The sequence below is a fragment of the Pectinophora gossypiella genome, chromosome 3 (assembly GCF_024362695.1).
Source record: "Pectinophora gossypiella chromosome 3, ilPecGoss1.1, whole genome shotgun sequence".
Lineage (NCBI taxonomy): Eukaryota > Metazoa > Arthropoda > Insecta > Lepidoptera > Gelechiidae > Pectinophora > Pectinophora gossypiella.
The window spans coordinates 10,728,022-10,743,793 of NC_065406.1; the positions used below are offsets into that span (position 1 = coordinate 10,728,022).

The 15,772-nt window shown below is 41.3% G+C and overlaps 1 protein-coding gene across 1 annotated transcript; it reads left to right on the top strand.

Moving 5' to 3' along the window:
• Positions 1 to 1,156: 1,156 nt before the first annotated feature.
• LOC126382294 (uncharacterized) lies at positions 1,157 to 15,743 on the top strand. The gene is made up of 22 exons (XM_050032112.1): positions 1,157 to 1,348; positions 2,300 to 2,482; positions 3,201 to 3,231; positions 5,069 to 5,229; positions 5,741 to 5,895; positions 6,409 to 6,567; positions 7,491 to 7,603; positions 7,959 to 8,135; positions 8,469 to 8,762; positions 9,053 to 9,187; positions 9,452 to 9,591; positions 10,516 to 10,624; positions 11,135 to 11,247; positions 11,482 to 11,667; positions 12,071 to 12,258; positions 12,531 to 12,655; positions 12,742 to 12,847; positions 13,221 to 13,380; positions 13,640 to 13,673; positions 14,167 to 14,264; positions 15,093 to 15,114; positions 15,608 to 15,743. Exons 1-22 carry the CDS (start codon positions 1,157 to 1,159, stop codon positions 15,625 to 15,627), a joined length of 2,901 nt encoding a protein of 966 aa, XP_049888069.1. The 3' UTR covers positions 15,628 to 15,743.
• The last annotated feature ends 29 nt before the right edge of the window (positions 15,744 to 15,772 follow it).

Sequence of the window (15,772 nt, forward strand, 5' to 3'; positions counted from 1 at the left end):
CTCTTAGGCAGTTTAGTATGTAAGTAAATAAAATATCAGAGATCACAGCCCTCGGGATTCCGCATGCGTGATGGAACGAACTCCTTAGATTGCTTTTCGAATATCATTCAAAATACTTGACGTGATACAAAATATTTGACAAGATCATTTTAGTGTTTACTAAACTTCTACGAGCACTCATCGTATTTTTTAATTTAATAATTTTATTTAGATTTTGTTCTACATTTTAGTTGAATTATTTAGTTTTTAGTGATTTAATTGATACCGTTCCTTTGGAGTTTATTTCGTTAAATAATTCAAGAATCATGGCATCACGTAAGTACCTACTTGTCCATCAATATAATGTTTACTCTCTTTATATCTTTATGCAAGAAATACCTGCACTTCAGTTACCTTCGGGACACCCTGAGTAATAGATATTAATTAATAGCAAATCCTTTCGCCAAGAAATGAAATTTCAAAGGATACGACGCCGATACATTAGTCGGCTTTTTTAAATATTTAAACATAACAGCCTATATACGTCTCATTGCTAGGCACAGGCCTCCCCTCATTCAACCAATAAAAAAACCGGCTAATAAAAGGCCGGCCGGTTAATACAAATCGGCTTTGTAAATATTTACTAAGATATAATTTGAATAGCATCATATCCATAATAAATATAAATGTTTCAAGTTATAGGATGAAACTTTCTAGCACTGTAATATGCCACCTAGCATCCAACAAGCAACGGTTTCAACATTAACAATCATCTCCCTAGCGTTATCCAGTTTTCACATGGTCCGCTTATCTAACCTGAAGATTTTACAGGTCCTGTATTTTACAGAAGCGACTGTCTGTCAGACCTTCCACCTCGCAAAGGGCAAACTTGTCCAATACAAGTGTGGTCACAAAACTCCGAAATGCACCGTTGAGCAAGAGATAGACATTTTAAAACATGGATTCGAAAATCATTGGTTTAGGCCCGTGCTGGGTTCGAACCTGCGACCTTACAGTGAGAGTCAAGCGTTCTGCCAACTGGGCTACCACGACTCCCGTAAACAAACAATACATTTTTAAGTAATACTCAGTTTACAAACACAAATCAATTATTTATTTCTTAGTTGAGGTTATCTATTCCGGCGCGCACAGCTGATCCAAAAGAATGAACGCGACGATGACGGCTGACCGAGTGAGTGAACGATCGGTGGCCCCGCGCCCCGCACCTCCGCCCGCTCTCGCCTTTGCCGCCTTCCCTCCGAAAGCAGCGATTAACAACATGACAGTAATTTTAACAATTACCATTTCAGAGGAGCCCGTAGTACTAAGTATCGGCGAGATGATCGACCAAGCAATAGGCACACCAGAGGTACGCAATACTTTCTTCTTACGAGATACTGGACGTAACCGAGTGTAATGCAAGTTGAAAGAAGTACCTTCTATCGTGTGGGTTATGAGGTGAATTACCAACCTCTTCAAAGACTACTTACGTGCTTACATCAGTAAGCAGTAACCGGGACCAACGGCTTAACCTGGCATCATCTTACTTTCGGACAATCAAGTGATTAGCCTGCAATGTCCTAACCAAACCAGGATTCACAAAGTGATTTTCGTGAGGTGACTTCACCGGGATTCAATCAATCAATCAATAATACTTTATTGCACAACGACATATACAAAGGACATAAACATACGAATAAAAACATAAGTACAATAGGCGGCCTTATTGCTAAATAGCAACCCTATTATTATTATTGGGTTGGGATTCGAACCCAGGACCTCCGGATCGTGAGCCCAACGCTCAGCCACTGGACCATACAGGCTGTTAAAGAAGTTCCAATAAAGGATCCTCAGTCTCCTACCAGTATAAGGATTACGGGTGAAAGATCAGACAACTTTAACTGCCGCTTTTCCGGGCCCTTTCGACCAGGGTTAAAAGTCCACATCGATGCAATTCATCTAAAAAAGCAATATTGCTATTTGACATTTGTTTGCATTGCGCACTTACTTTTATATGCGCCAAAGTCAAATTGCAATATTGCTTTTTTAGATGAATCGATACGATGTGCCTTTTTAACCCCCCGTTCACTTCTGCCGCAGTTTATAATGACAGAATCTCAGATCAGGGAGTCCTTTAAAAAATGGAAAATGTCGATCAGGTCAGGGCGCAGGCCTCAAGTTTTTGCTACTGCGAGCCTCTATGGCTAGACTAATCAGATCATCAGGATCGTGTGCTACGTCCGTCGAGCGGGATAAGCGCCTACTTCGGGGCGAAACCGAGCTGAACGTAAACAAGTTCTGAATGATACTGTTTCTTCAGATAGGTGTGGTGGACTTCAACATGCTGCAGACGGTGCTACACTGCCTGGCGCAGCAAATGAGGGTTCAGAACAAGAATGTGGAGCTTCGCGGTAGCATCTCCCACTTGCCTGTTGGGCGTGACCACGGGCAGACCATCGACCTGCACGAGTACGTCGTCGACACTAGTGGAGCGGAGGGAAAGGTACTTTCCATAATATTTTATTCGTCTCCTTCTATCGTGTGGCTTATAAGGTTTTTAAAATATGAGATAGGCTTTCGTGCTCAGCGATGAAGGAAAGCATCGTGAGGAAAAACACATTCCCGAGAAATGCATTTTAGCAGGTTGGAAGATCAGACAGGCAGTAAATTCTGTAAAAAACCGGACCTGTCAAATCGTCAGGTTAGGTAACCGGACCCTGCGAAAAACGGGTAATGCTATGGAGATGATGAGATAGGCTTTCTAAGTCAGCGACAAAAGGAACGACAGGCAGAGATGACGTAACTAACGGTCTCGATGCAAAAGATCACTGGTGGCACTGTTGAGAGCCGCGAAAATGTATTGCTCAATTGAAACAGATAAAATAATAATTAGGTATTTTAATATTTTTGAGTTGTATGTTGCCACTTAATACGCAATACACACCAAAGCCGCCAACCCGCCGCCACAGCCCGCCGACACGACCCGGCGATAAGTCGTCTGCTTGCGTAGATTCAAAGTTGCCTGGCGACTTGCAACGAATGAAGCCGCCGACAAAAATGTTACCAACAAAAGTGGACGGGTCGGCAGGTTCGGTGTGTACTGAAATTATCACAATCGCTAAGAGATGGTAGGTAGGTATAGGTACGCCAATTGCAAAAGTAGCTACAAATTTTCTAACGGTTTTTTAATGTTGTCAATTAATGTCATTCTTGTATTTCAGACGTTTAAAGAAGTTAAAACACCTGATAAAGGTATGTGATGTCCGTTTTGTGATCAACTAGCGACTAGACCCGGATTCGTCCGGGTAGGTAAAATTTTTACCCTACGTCACCCCCGGACACTTCATACAAACAGACAGACACCACACATTGACGTTGTCGTACACGCGCATCTGGGTGCGTGACGTCTGACGCCATACGATTGAAGACTAAACTATGTTCGATGTTCGGTGAGGCAAAGCTAGCTCAGGCGCTGGTGGGGAGTAGAGAGTTGCCGTTCTATACGTAGTATTATTCCTTATTCTATGCCTATGTATGGCATAGAACAATCAATGATACCTACAAGTATAGAAGGGACACTGCGCCCCGCACCAATATGAGCTTGGAGCGATTTTGATTTACTTCACCCTCCCCCGATGGCGATGGTAGCTACTGTAATCTATAAGCGCGCGTCCGTCTCGCTCGCACGGGGAAAGGCGACACACGGTAAGAATGAGATTTTTGTATGGAACATTACTTAGTCTTGGAGAAAGGAAATCATACATACATAACACACAAACAGTAACATTTTCTTTCCTTTAACTTCATTTTGTATTATTGTTTTTTTTTTTATTATCATTTATTTATTCAATTGTTTTTTTTACTTTAATAATTTATTTTTAAATTATTTTTGCAGGGCCTTCGCCGCCACCGAATGAACAAAGCATTTTAGTTGGTAATTAATGACTATCTTATTTTTGATTTAGTTTTGTTTTTACAAAATAAGTTTATCCTTCTAAAATATATTATGATACATTGCTTTTTTAGTCTTCTATTTTGTTTTTTTTTAAATGCCTATAAACTTTTTCTTTCCAGCCGAACTTATAAGGAGAGCTGAACCAGGTAAACCAGAAAATAACTACACGCTATGCTTCATACATACCTAATAATGAAATCAATGTTTTTACGTGTTACCCCTTTCATCAAATCAAATATCATTCATGTTCTTTCATTATCATGGAAACATTGTTAATTAGAAAGGTTGGACGTACCTGATAGAGAGCAGTCCATGGACAGCAACCTTGAAACAAACAAAATCAAATATAAATAGAATTAAAAAATAATAATTAAGTACCTAATTAGATATCAAAAATATACTTCACTGACCTTTTGATCCGATCGTCGATCGTTCACCGAAAATTCTCTGAGCACCTTCAATTCATCATCAATTAATTACATCTACATCACAACAAATGAAATGATGTCAGAACTACCCTACAGGCATGTTCCCACTATGTGGTAACGATCTGTTCCCTTTAATGCGATTGTTTGTCGTCAATTTTTTTTATTGTTAACTACTATCGCTGTTAATTGTCGTGCTAGCCGTTTCCACTGTCATGACAATCTGGGTGGTAAAAATGACTAAATCGAATTCATCTAAGAAAGCAATATTGCAATTTGACATTTATTTGCATTGCGCACTTACTTTTATATGCGCAAATGTCAAATTGCAATATTGCTTCGATGTGGCCATTTTAACCCCCCTGTTGTCACTGCAAAAAATGTTGTAAACGACAGTAAATCGTGAAGTTCTATATGTAAACACCTCCATTTAAACATATAAGCCACGACACTTAAAACTACACGATTATCTTTCGTCACGATAAAGTGAGAACGCGCCCTACCTTCTTGCCAATTCTTGAAATTACATACAAACCAGCTTGTAATTCCCACTTTCCTTTGAACAAAACGAAAAGTTACCTATTTTAACTGCTGCTGCAGTTTCTTGTAGTTTCTTCTCCTCAGTCATAACACCTTGTAAAATAACGTAGATTCAAAAATGTTAAATTGACCTTCAATAAATGATACTGATTTCTGCTTTCATCGCTAGAGGAAGACCCGTACGGCCCTACGGTGACTTTGGAGGCTATGGTGGAGGAAGCGACTTCGCACTACGGTCTCAGAGACCGCCACACGCCTCAACCCACCGGCCCCAGCGCCCCGCCCTCGCAAGGGGGTCAGCCCGGCGGAGCCCGCGAGACCGCTCAGAAGGTATAAAATCTATCTTCCTTCTGTTACCTCCTCTAATGTTCACATTTACTGAAAAGATGATTTGCTATCGAGTTTCTTGTCATTTCTTCTCCTCACCTTGCGAAATGACTAACATCCGCATTCTAAGATGTTCAATCGACTCTTCCTCCACTCAGCTCAGCATTTTAGTATTTCAAGTTGACATTACGTCCTCGACTTGAGGTCTTTATTCACTGGAGTCAAGCATTATCATACTGCCAACAAAGTAATACGAAATTAATCAAGTTATGCCTCACTGGAGTAAATTAGAACATAGAATAAGGAATAATACTACGTTACTCGAGTTAAGGTTGAGGCGCCGTCCTCGAAAATCCGATTTTGAGCTGAGTTTAAGGAAAATTTTGAGGGCTCAAGGAGTCGACGAAGTTTCAAATTAAACAGCTTAGTATACGGGCGGTAGAATCAATAATCATTGTAAAATGTATCTTCGTTCATCTTTGACGTTGAATAAATGAGTTTTCAATTATTTTAGAAGTCACAGCATGGGAGAGGGCAATTACCGAGCGGAGAGAGACTGTCCCTAGTTACGCTCAGCAAATTTAATGTACTACAAAATACCGTAGAAGACTTGAAGAGCCGCGTCTACGGAATGTCGCCGAAGAATATGGACCTTTTGGAAGACGTCAGGTTTGCCATTGGAGTATCATCATCATCAGCCGTACGACGCCCACTGCTGGGCATAGGCCTCCCCCAAGGATCTCCACGACGATCGGTCCTGCGCTGCCCGCATCCAGCGGCTTCCATTGGAGTAAACATAACATAATTTAAATGGCCTAAAATATTAACTATTCCGTGTATACGAGTATAGCCCACTGCTGGGCACAGGCCTCCCGGAATAGTTATGCCTATAATATGTCCCATCACGCTTCTTCACGTAACTATTAAGTATCTAATCTTTGGCTCGTTGCTATTATGGCCAATCCATTGCCCAGAGTTTTCAAACCGCACGAAGGCCTTTGACTTGGCTTTACTTTTATGTACACACGATTAAAAATTAAGCAGTTTTATAAAATCGTATGTGTGCACATAATATGCCTACTTATAGGCACCTACGTTCTGTAACGAAACTTATAGCCAAGGCTGATAATTTCCTGTATGAACAAAAACTTAAGCCTATTTTGCTATGTACTCACAATTCAGATCGCAAACGAACCTAAAAGCAATCACGGACATGTGGAACACCTTGAACGTGCAGTCTCGTCTGGATGCCGCTGAGAATGGCATCGGCAAGCTGAGCTCGCTGGTTGAAGACGTCATCACTGAATTCCCTAATCTACAGAAGCGCCTCCAAGAACAACGGTAATGCTTGTTTTACAATATAACAAACTCATAAGCTCACGATTATATCCCGAATTAGTCGTGACTTCACCCAGCAACAACATTACGAGAGATAGGCTCATCTAACCACCCGCAGACAGTCGAAAGCCATCATCCCGTCAATATCCAAGCGTTTCACAAAAAAACTGCTCAGCTTGAACCGAAAAGACCTCCGAATAGTGGTTGAAGGCTGTATGGAGACAAGAAACTGCCTCTCACGCCATCCTGTAATGCGTGGAAGTTGCAGCACAACGGGCACAAATCCTACAGCAAACAAGGTCGCTACGTGAAGCCTGTGAACGCCCCAGGAGGCTTCTGGGCTTCTGGTAGGAGCTAGGTTGGCTAGTATAGCTAAGATTTATTACAAGCATAATGGGCCATCCACGTGTCTGAACCATAACGAATCATACCATATCCCAATCGGGGTAGTCGAAGGTACATCCATCGCAAGATGAACTGTGTTAGTGAAAACTATACTTAAAATAAATTAGGGTGATGTTTATTTTGTTTCTACCTATACCTATAAGTAGAAACAAAACTAGATGATTTTCATGACAGTGGAAGAAGCGAAACTGCTGATGTGTCAGCTCAGGGTAGCAGTACGCAGAAAACAACATTATAAAGAGAAAACAGCTTTAAGTAGTAGGTACCCAGTAAAAAGAACTATTCATAGTATGCATATCGTCATCACTAGTATTAGACGAATATGAATGACTCATTCGAAGGGGCAGATAGGTATTTTTTCGAATTATTCGACTGAAAAAAGTACCTACTTACTTATTTGAATTAGTCGAATTAAATTCTTTATGGAGTTGAGTGGCTCGTTTTCTGATTGCTTGTGGCTGTGGCAACCCCATTAGGGCAAGGCATGAGTTTAATTTACTTGCGTTTTTCTTTACATTTAGCGCTGCTGCTGGCCCAACCGCAGCACCTCCAGCCGCGACAGGGGCTCCAGGACCGCCAGGGTCCTCCGGTCATCAGGGACCGCCCGGGCCGCCGGGACCCCCCGGACCTCCAGGCAGGGTCACCAGATATAAAAAAAATAAAAATAAAATAAAAAGTCATTTATTTCTGAAGATATATATTTTGAAATGACCCCATTTATATGCGATACCTACTGTTTGATAAAATTTTGCCCCAAAACTGTTATTACGAAACTTATAAGGATCTTACGTCGTAATAATACACCAAACACCATCAACATCCCCGACTAAACGAAGTCATTGACTAGGATGTCAATCAAATAGGCAAGACACGAGCTGGATTAGTTTAAAAAAATATATATACCTACCTATATTTCCTCCCTAATACTTTCCCCGTCGTTCTTATTTAAAATTGAGAAAATACCCTGAATTTGTCAATCCCGCCTCCAGGGCCCCCTGGTCCTCCAGGTCCCCCAGGAGGTGGCTTGCCAGGTGTAACCGGTGCTGCTGGTACAGCTCTTCCTCCAGGTGTATCCGGGCCAGTAGCGGTCCCAGGGCTTCCAGGCGCTCAAGGATACGAAGTTGCCCCGGGAGTGTTCGCGATTCCTGGACCTCCTGGTCCTCCAGGTATTTTGCACACTATATTAAGGTAAATATGAGAAACTACATTTTCTTTTTGTTTCGATTGTAATATTAGATTTTATCAGCATTTTGTCACCCAAACAGCGTTCTCGGCAGGACTCATCAGCTCCTCTCGCAAACAGAGTCAGAGCACACGGGCCAAGTGACCCATAGGCTGCCCAGGTCTGATCCATTCAGAAATCCTGACCTGGACAGGTTATCTCCACTTCACTCAACTTGAGAAACTATATCTACAAGATCTACACTACCTATAAGTGTAAAACTATTGTTATTACCTACCTATCACATTTAATACAATAAATGTATATTCTATTCTAGGCCCACCAGGTCCACCAGGGCCCGGTTTCGCAGGCTCACCAGGTGGACCCGGCCCTGCTGGACCACCGGGGGCAACAGGACCGACTGCTGCACCCGCGCCCGGGGCCAAATCACTCGGACCACCAGCGTCTATGACACAGTTTGAAGCGTTCACCAGTACTGATCCAACAGCCGGCTTCAAAGACATGTCCACTGGCGACATTGAAGCTATTGCGAAAAACGTAAAGGATCTACGGACGGATCTGGATAACTTGTATGTTATATTCTACCGCACGTTGGACGACATTGGAGTTGGTGAGTCATTTGATTTATTTGTCTTAAGCTTAATAAAATTTAGTTACCTATCTATAGGAACTCTCATAGAATACTTTAAAATCGGTATTCAAATATATACATAGTTTCACTTACGCCCGCAATTCCTAAGGTGGACACAGCGACAAGTAATCAGAAAAGCGTTGCAACTACGTTTTTAACGTGACTTACTGTAGGCCAGACAAATGGAGATGAGCGCTCTCACCCGGTAATGAACCTATGCAAATAATTAAGTAAAAAAATTAATCATACCAAAATACTACTGTTTACAGAGCCGGCATGTACTGGTAATGCTCCTACACCTGCATTAGCAAATGCGATAGTTTCTGCCACAAAGAAGTTCGAAGCAGACTTGACCGATGCTGCTACTGGTACGGACAGCGCAAAGCAGGGGCCAGGCAAACCCAGTGAGTTCACACACGTCGATGTCCTATTATCTTTTAATATAGCTTGATTAATTTCACAGTGGGAAAGAAAGATAGTACTAGTACAGCCTATTACGAAAGAAACATATCAATAAAATGTATTGCTCAGGGTTGATGAGGTTGGTAATCCACCTCATAACCCACACGATAGAAGAAGGAGAATGTATTGCTCTGTCAGCCCATATCGGAGAGACCATGTGGTGACGGATACATGTCCTATATACAAGATAATTGTTTTACTTGCAGAAAAAGGAAAGTTCAAACAACATAGTACGCCTATATACGACACATCAGCAGTTGATGGCAGGTTGTATGCAGTGGAACAAAGGTTGAGAGATTGTTGTAACAACGCATCAAATACTGACAGCAGCGGCCAGGCGGGCAGGGTATGTACACGTTGCCTATATTACATACGTAAGCGTGTTCCGCCAGATGCCATATCGTCACTTTGCATCAGGTTAGATTAAATGGAAACCCATTCCCAATTAAAAAAGATCCGTAAGCAATTTACGTTCTTCTTCTTGTTATCGTGTGGGTTGTGAGGTGACGTACCAACCTCATCAACCCTGGTGTCAGGGTTACTATTGAGCCGCCAAAGGCCCCTGACATGACTCATGTAACGACTACTTACTTACATCAGTAAGTAGTAACCGGGACCAACGGCTTAACGTGCCTTCCGAAGCACGGATCATCTTACTTTCGGACAATCAGGTTATCAGCCCGTAATATCCTAACCAAACTAGGGATCACAAAGTGATTTTTGTGATATGTCCCCACCGGGATTCGAACCCTTTTACTTTTACGTTGAAACTATTTTAGTTTAAAACCGATTATTTCCTTACAAAAACCTTCGTGGTCTAGTGGTTAGAGCGTTAGGCTCACGATCTGGAGGTCCGGATTCGATTCCCGATGGGGACATTGTCGCTTTCAATCATTCTTTCAAGCTTTCAATCAATCATTTTGTGAGACTGTCCTTTGTTTGGTAAGGACTTTTCAGGCTTGAATTACCTGATTGTCCGAAAAAGTAAGATGATTCGCCGTAAAAATCACCTCCACTAACCCGCAGTGGAGCACCGTGATGGAGTATGCTCCATACCCCCTCCGGTTGATTGACGGGAGCCCTGTGCCCAACAGTGGGACGTATATAGGCTGTTTATGTATTTCCTTACAAACATGACCCATTGCCATTGGCCATTTTAAAAGCTGCCACAGAAACGCTGTTTGAATCATCTGATAAAGATGTAAAGGCCTGACATGATGACAAACATGACAACCTCACAACTAATACGTATCTAATAATCGGACTTTAGATAAGTCGCCTGGAGGACCAAATGGACTACGCACTCAAACAGCTGGGTGTACAAACTAGTGATATAGTTGCCAGCAAGGTATCACCTGAAGTAGTCAAAGACTTACAAGGTGAGAACAACTGATTGACCAAATATTTTACTCGAACCTAAGTTGCCTAACAATGAAATCATCATCATCTCCCTAGCGTTATCCCGTTTTTCACGTGGTACGCTTACCTAACCTGAAGATTTGACAGGACCGGTTTTTTACAGAAGCGACTGCCTGTCTGCCCTTCCAACCCGCGAAGGGAAAACCAGACCAATACAGGTTAAGTCACATACCTCCAAAATGCATTTCTTGGAAATGTGGGTTTCCTCACGATGTTTTCCTTCACCGCTGAGCACGTGATAATCATTTATGATCCAAACATGAATTCGAAAACAAATTCGACGATCATTGGTTTAGCCCTGTGCTGGATTCGAACCTGCGACCTCAAAGTGAGATGCAAGCGTTCTACCAACTGGGCTACGAGTACCACGGCTCCAATGAAACGGTGAAATGGTGTTGAAAATATGAAATATAACATCAAATGATAACATGATGTCAAAGTATCTATCCCAATTTCTTCTTTATTTTTAGGCCTTATGGAGTTATTCCACAAAGTGCAAGGCATGCAACAGCAACTAACACAAGTTCACGAGACAGCTATGCAGCTGGCCGCTGAGAAAGAACAACGACAGCAGCATATCAACGTATTAACATCTAATATTCTGTTCTCTTCTGCTTTAAAGCTTGAGCGGATTCGGAGCGTCAGGATTTGTTGCTTTGTAAAACACCACTCACTAAATCGGCAAATCCACGCCGCAAGTCATTTGTAACAATTCGTAAATGCCGATATTCCTTACAATCCCTACGCAACGATTCGGCTCAAGTGGACGCACAGCTTTAAGCCGCCATATTACATTAACCATTTTTTTTTGTTCCAGACACTACTAGAGCAAGTCGAATTGCTAAAAGTAGTCAAATTAGATCGCGAAGACATGGCAGAAGCAATGGCTGAGAAAGCAGACGTACGAATGCTGGCTCGGAAAGTGTCCCATGATCAATTTGCGATGGCGTGTGACGACTTAGCTAAAGGATTGGAGAATGCTATTGGAAAGCTGAACATGCAGGTAATGTTATTATTTTCGTAAATGTAGTGGGGTAATTGATATAAACACCATAATCATCAAACCCGAGATTCTGGCTTCGATTCCCAATCGGATTTACGAAACAGTCTTCTAAAATTAGGTACAAGGGTCTGGGTCAAGAAATATCTCGACCACCCAGCAGTGACTCAGAGTGACGGAGTATGCTCCGTCATCATCATCATCACTAATTTAAGAGCCACGCTCTTGTCGGTGTAGCATTCTCCATGCTACTTTTAGGGACAATAGGGCAGTGGTATGTTCCGTATCCTTTCGAAAACGAGTGTCTGCTGGTCTGGCCTAGCAGTGAGACAGACATATACAGACTGTTTACGTATTTGTGAACTGAAGACTTTGACAAAACATATAAAGAATACGAATCCCACAGGAAGCATTGTGGCAACAAGTGCTAGACGACATACAGCGCGAAATCGAAACCAAACTGGACAAGATGGAGCTGTCGCCGGTGAAAGAGTTCTTCAACAACAAGTTGAAACAACTGCAGGATAATCTCAAACAGCTGGCCACGTTGCGCCGCGAGGTGGAAGCTGCTGGATCTAAGAGGAGACTCATGAGGTAATCAAGAGTTAAATACTTTTCCATATTATAGGTCATTTTGCAGCTCAATAATGGCCCTGAAACTAGTATTAGTGAAGTCTCTTTGACAGTATAATACACGACAGAGTAGGAAGAACATTCCATACATGTCCAAGGACTAAATGGAAAATCTAGAAAGTTCATTGCTCCGTCTCAGTTAACACGAAAAAACAACCTGTCACAAAAACTAGGAGTAGCTGCTTGATACCTTCCACGTATAAATGCTAAGAGTCCACATTCGTAATTTTCAGAGATGTCAACTGTATATCCTGCGATGCCAAAGTGGTGATGGCAATGGAAGCCATGCCTTCTATGCCTATGAGTAAACCCATGCCTGCACAACTCTCTATGAAACCTTATTTGACCTACGAACTCGGTTTGTATTGTTAATATTGTTATCATTTCACTAGTTCAACCAACCCCTAGTTGTCTAGTTGTATTATACGAAATATTATTTTACAGATACGATACGCAAAACACAAGCAAACAGTTTGCAACAACGCAATATGCATGACTGGGAGAATATAGCTGTAACAACTCATCAACAAAAACCGCTGCATAAAGTAAGGTAAGATTTGAAGCATCACCTGGCCGATTAGATTCCCCATTATGGAGCAATAAGTAAAAGCTGACATTATGTAGTTCCATTACGAATAAAACGATCCAAAAGAGGAGGAGCTTTGGGCATTTCATGCGCCGCAGAAGTTATTGACGCATAGGTATCTACCCTGCACTGTACCCCCGCTTTCGGCTCCGTGTATCGGCACATTTCCCTTAGCAAAATGTATCAACGCCAACTTTTGTTCTTTTTTTTGTTTTGACTGGACTTACAACTTTTGGCCAGACTTAACAACTTCTTTCTTGTTATGGAACTTGTTACACGAAGTTCCATGTGTTAATTTCGGGTACCGCTGTGCCTAACATAGGGAATTTGTAATTAGGTCGGACACAGACAAGCACTTATGCAACCGCTACTGCGGAGGTTCGCACACGGTGACAACACCTGCGCAGCGCGTGGCTCGTGTCGGCCATTTCGTGAAGCAATGGGGCCCAGACGTCGTGCCCTTGACGTCAGGCCTGGCTGCGGGAGACGATGGCAAGGTATATTCATGAAAAAGGGAAGCGCTTAATTTAAATCACTTCTTTCGACTTGACAACCGCCTACCTACGATTACCACAAGCTGCTGCTCGTAGCAAAGATACCTCTGTTTTATGATTAGTGATAAAACACTTTTGTGTTTATAAAATAGTAAGACAAAGTACAGAAAAGATTTGAACCACAAAAAATCACATAGAACACTTGGGAGACAATAATTGGTACCATATTTGTAATATGAACGTGGTAATGTTAACATTTCAGATGTACAAAGTGGAAGAAGCAGATAAAGGTGAACGTAAGTAATATAATTTGTATCATCATCAACTTACACTCACGAATGTTCTAATTTGTAAAGGCAATAATGTCAAGTCCTGTAAAATCAATACTTTTATATAACTTAACATAAGCTCACGACTATACCCCTATTGGGGTAGTCAGAGGTACATTCATCGCAAAATGAACTAAGTACTCACGTCACACCAAGTTTTCTGCCAAACCAATGTGATAAGCCGTGTAAGCCGTATCGCCGTCTATAATAGATGATCCAACTGTGCTAGTGAAAATTGCACTTAAGATAAATTAATAACTCATTGTTGCAAAAAACACAGATCCTTTTATCTCTATTTAAGAGCTGCGCTCTTGTCGGTGGAATAATCGCCATTCCTCTCTTCTTCCCGCCAAATCCTCCACCTCCTGTTACGACACGACCTTTTATATTGAGAATAAATATAATGTTCCCCCAAGACCAACCGACATTATGAACATAAAACATCTTTTGGCTATGGCAGATGGTTCGGACGATTCAAGTTCAACATCGTCAGGGCCGCGTAGGCAACCGTCCGACAGCGGCGGCGGCAGACCGATGAAGCCTATGATCATCAAAGCTGTAAGTGTCACCGACTCTACAAGTCTTTATATACATACCGATGTCTTTTTCTTGCACTTATCATTAGAGAAGGGTAGCACTGTTTTTGGAACTGAGTAATTAACTTAAGAATAAGTTTAGAGTCCGCCATATTTGATACCATGGTATAAGCGACAGAAAAAATTGTAAGATGATCTTTAATCACCAATTGTCCGAAAGTACCATGGTATAAGAAAACCAGGTATGGTCAAAACTGACAGCTAACATTTCAAGGTTAGCCCAGTTGACGTTATCCCAACAAACGTTGCCATTTCATAAAAAAAAAATTACCTTTGCAAGGAAATTTTTAACTTTTAAACTAAAAGATTTACTTACATTAAATACATTAGTCAGTAATTCACTTAATTTTAATAATAAAATTTACGTCTTTGGAATGTTGGAGATACCAATTGAATGGTAACACTTACGTCATCAATGGGCTAGCAATGGCGGCTTGTCATAGGATTGAGCGTACCTGGTCTTCTTATGGCATGGTCAAACTTAAGCTTACCATAGTGTTAGTTATTAAGAAGAGGGTAGTTAGAATACTTTTGGCCAGTGGCTGCGCTCCACGGCTCGTTAGCAAATTAGGCGTGGTTGTTTCCATTATCTCCGTATCGACTCCCTCTATGTGCAGCAATTTTATTGAAAGTAGCCTTAATGCCTACTACGTACACTACTTACTAATGAATATCTGTCTGATGGTATAACTACAACTTATCTGGCGTCTTTTATTAGTAAATTGCGAAATAGGCTACTTATATTAATAACAGAGATAATAATTATTAACCATAATTATGTTTCAACCAGGAATGTCGGTGCATGGACAAAGGTTAGTGTTTTGTATATAAACATTTCATCGTTTGTGTAATGTTGTCACCTACTTATTATGTTATTGTATAGTATTTCTAGGAATTATATAGTGGCTAGGTGACTATAGGTAATCTCCATTCAACTTAAAATGGAGCTCCAGTGGAGAGAAATAAAAATAATAAATGAAGAGAACTACTTACAGGAGTCTTCCAGCAGCCAGTGCATCTCCTATCACATGTCCTCTCCGAATTGATGGAAAAGTGGTACTGGGTCGTTTCTTCTCTGCCCCTCTGCTTGTATAGGTACAAACTACAAATATAAGAGTGGTTTCCACTAAAAAGGAAGAGGAAAGGAGACGAACGGAGCTGTGTGACCACTCAAGGGAGATTGACAGAGCGTATTCTCTCACTCTCACCTGTTTGGTCCATTCCGAACGTGGTGGCTCCACTTTGGTGGAAACCCACTCTTAAAATATCGAGACCATAAATTTATATAACATTTTTCGTTTACAGATGGGAAAAAAGATCATTGACAGAAATCAATGCTCATCATTTTATACAATAATATAATCATGTTTTTTTAAATAATGCTTTTCTCCGAGTACCTATTTAATGAAACCAATTGTTGTAATAGCAAAAAATTATGTATGCAAAGAATAATCAATAGCAAAAAGTAAA

Excerpts from the sequence above, each read along its gene's own strand:
- LOC126382294 (XM_050032112.1), top strand. The coding sequence starts at position 1,157 with ATGACGGCTGACCGAGTGAGTGAACGATCGGTGGCCCCGCGCCCCGCA. Across the intron at positions 8,763-9,052 it reads GTTGGACGACATTGGAGTTG|AGCCGGCATGTACTGGTAAT; the intron begins GTGAGTCATTTG and ends TACTGTTTACAG. Across the intron at positions 14,265-15,092 it reads AGCCTATGATCATCAAAGCT|GAATGTCGGTGCATGGACAA; the intron begins GTAAGTGTCACC and ends TGTTTCAACCAG.